Raw genomic sequence first — 1,578 nt, 5'->3', positions numbered from 1 at the left:
TTGAGAAGGAGAGCCCTCCGAATTCACATGTCAATTCCATGTGAACACGCCAACATGTTCCCCGAACACAGTTCAGATTGTTCATTTCCAGACAAGGCCACTTCCGCGCATGTGCCTTTCACCCAAGTTGGTTGCTGCGCATGAGCTTTGCTGTCCGAGTTCACTGAGGAGAACTGCCCAACAGGCAGCCGTGTTCCTTCCATTTTGATTCTTTCTCGCTGGTTGACATTCAACTGTGTGAAATATGAGTCAGCATTTAACATCAAGAGCTGAATGGAATACAATACTAGTAGAAGATAAAGAGTCTGACCAGCCAGTGGGACCCGTGGTTGACCAGCAGCCCAGTGATGAAAAACCTAAACAAGAGGGGTCACCCACTGAGAACCTGGATGTTACACCTGATGAAGAGAAAGCAGATGCAGGAGCACCTGAGGTTCAAGGGATTGATCTGGAAGCTGATACCCAAGAACTGGTGAAACCAGTGACTAAGGGCGAATGTGGCAATAATCCTGAAGTCATCGGGCAGGCTTGTGCAAAACCAGAGCCCACTGAAATGCCAGAAGCAGAAGGGAAACCACCCGTTTAAAGGAAGATGATCTGAAGACACACAGATTATTCTTATGTTGGATGCTACACTGTTAAAGTTCTCTCAATAAAGTTTTGCAGCATTTATTCAAGTGAGAGGGGGGGGGGGACAAACATGTTCCCCCAAATACCAGTAAGTCCACATCAGGGGGGTGGGTAACCATGGTTTTGGGAATTTGGATGGTAAAGTGGTTAGCCTCACTCGATATTTGGATAAGCACGTTTGAGGGTTCCAAACGATGAGTTGGGACTGAACCCACAGCCTGCTGCGTTTCCAGGCTGAAACAGGTCAGAGCAGAGGGGAGGTGGCTCCGGAGGAAACCCGCCCGGTGCCCTGGGAGTCTGGGCAGGAGCCAGGCCCGCCTCTTGGAAGCTACTTGAAGGAAAGAATTCCTAAACTGAAATCCAGTACTGAGTGTTGCATCCAGAGTTCAGACAGAGGGACAAGGCGGTTAAAACACGGACAGGAAAGTGATGAAGACACAAGAGATGGATTTCCCAGCTCAAACACAGGTCCCCTTGAAGCTTTGGAAGACAAAAACAGAACAGACATTCAAATGAATAATGATTGAGAATTTTTCAAAACTGGAGCTTCAGAGAGGTGCTAGCAATGGGTATGGCTAACGAAGATGAACATGCTGAGTATTTAAGGAGCTATAAATCTATAAGGAAAAGTGAAACAAATAAAGAAAAATACGCAAAGGAAATGAACTGTCCATTTACAAACACAAAGAATGTTCCATGTCAACAAATGCAGTAAATATATCTTTAAGTGATAAGATGCCATTTCACTCATCTGTTGGAAAATATGATGTCAGTGAGGATAAGGGCAGGGAGACACTTATAGGCTGCTGGCTAGAGGGTAAACAGAGAGGAACTGGGTAATATCTGTTATACCTGAACCTGCACGTACATGTTACACCCGAACATGCACATACATGTTATACCTGACCGTGCACATACATGTTATACCTGAACATGCACATACATATT

The 1,578-nt window shown here is 45.5% G+C and overlaps 1 protein-coding gene across 1 annotated transcript; it reads left to right on the top strand.

The window, feature by feature from the left end:
- The first annotated feature begins 244 nt into the window (after nt 1–244).
- LOC129149982 (X antigen family member 3-like) lies at nt 245–586 on the top strand. The gene has a single exon (XM_054719940.1). It carries the CDS (start codon nt 245–247, stop codon nt 584–586), a length of 342 nt encoding a protein of 113 aa, XP_054575915.1.
- The last annotated feature ends 992 nt before the right edge of the window (nt 587–1,578 follow it).

Source organism: Eptesicus fuscus, chromosome 8, assembly GCF_027574615.1.
Source record: "Eptesicus fuscus isolate TK198812 chromosome 8, DD_ASM_mEF_20220401, whole genome shotgun sequence".
Classification (NCBI taxonomy): domain Eukaryota; kingdom Metazoa; phylum Chordata; class Mammalia; order Chiroptera; family Vespertilionidae; genus Eptesicus; species Eptesicus fuscus.
Note: the sequence above shows the minus strand (reverse complement) of the source record. Positions and strands in the feature narration are given on the sequence as shown.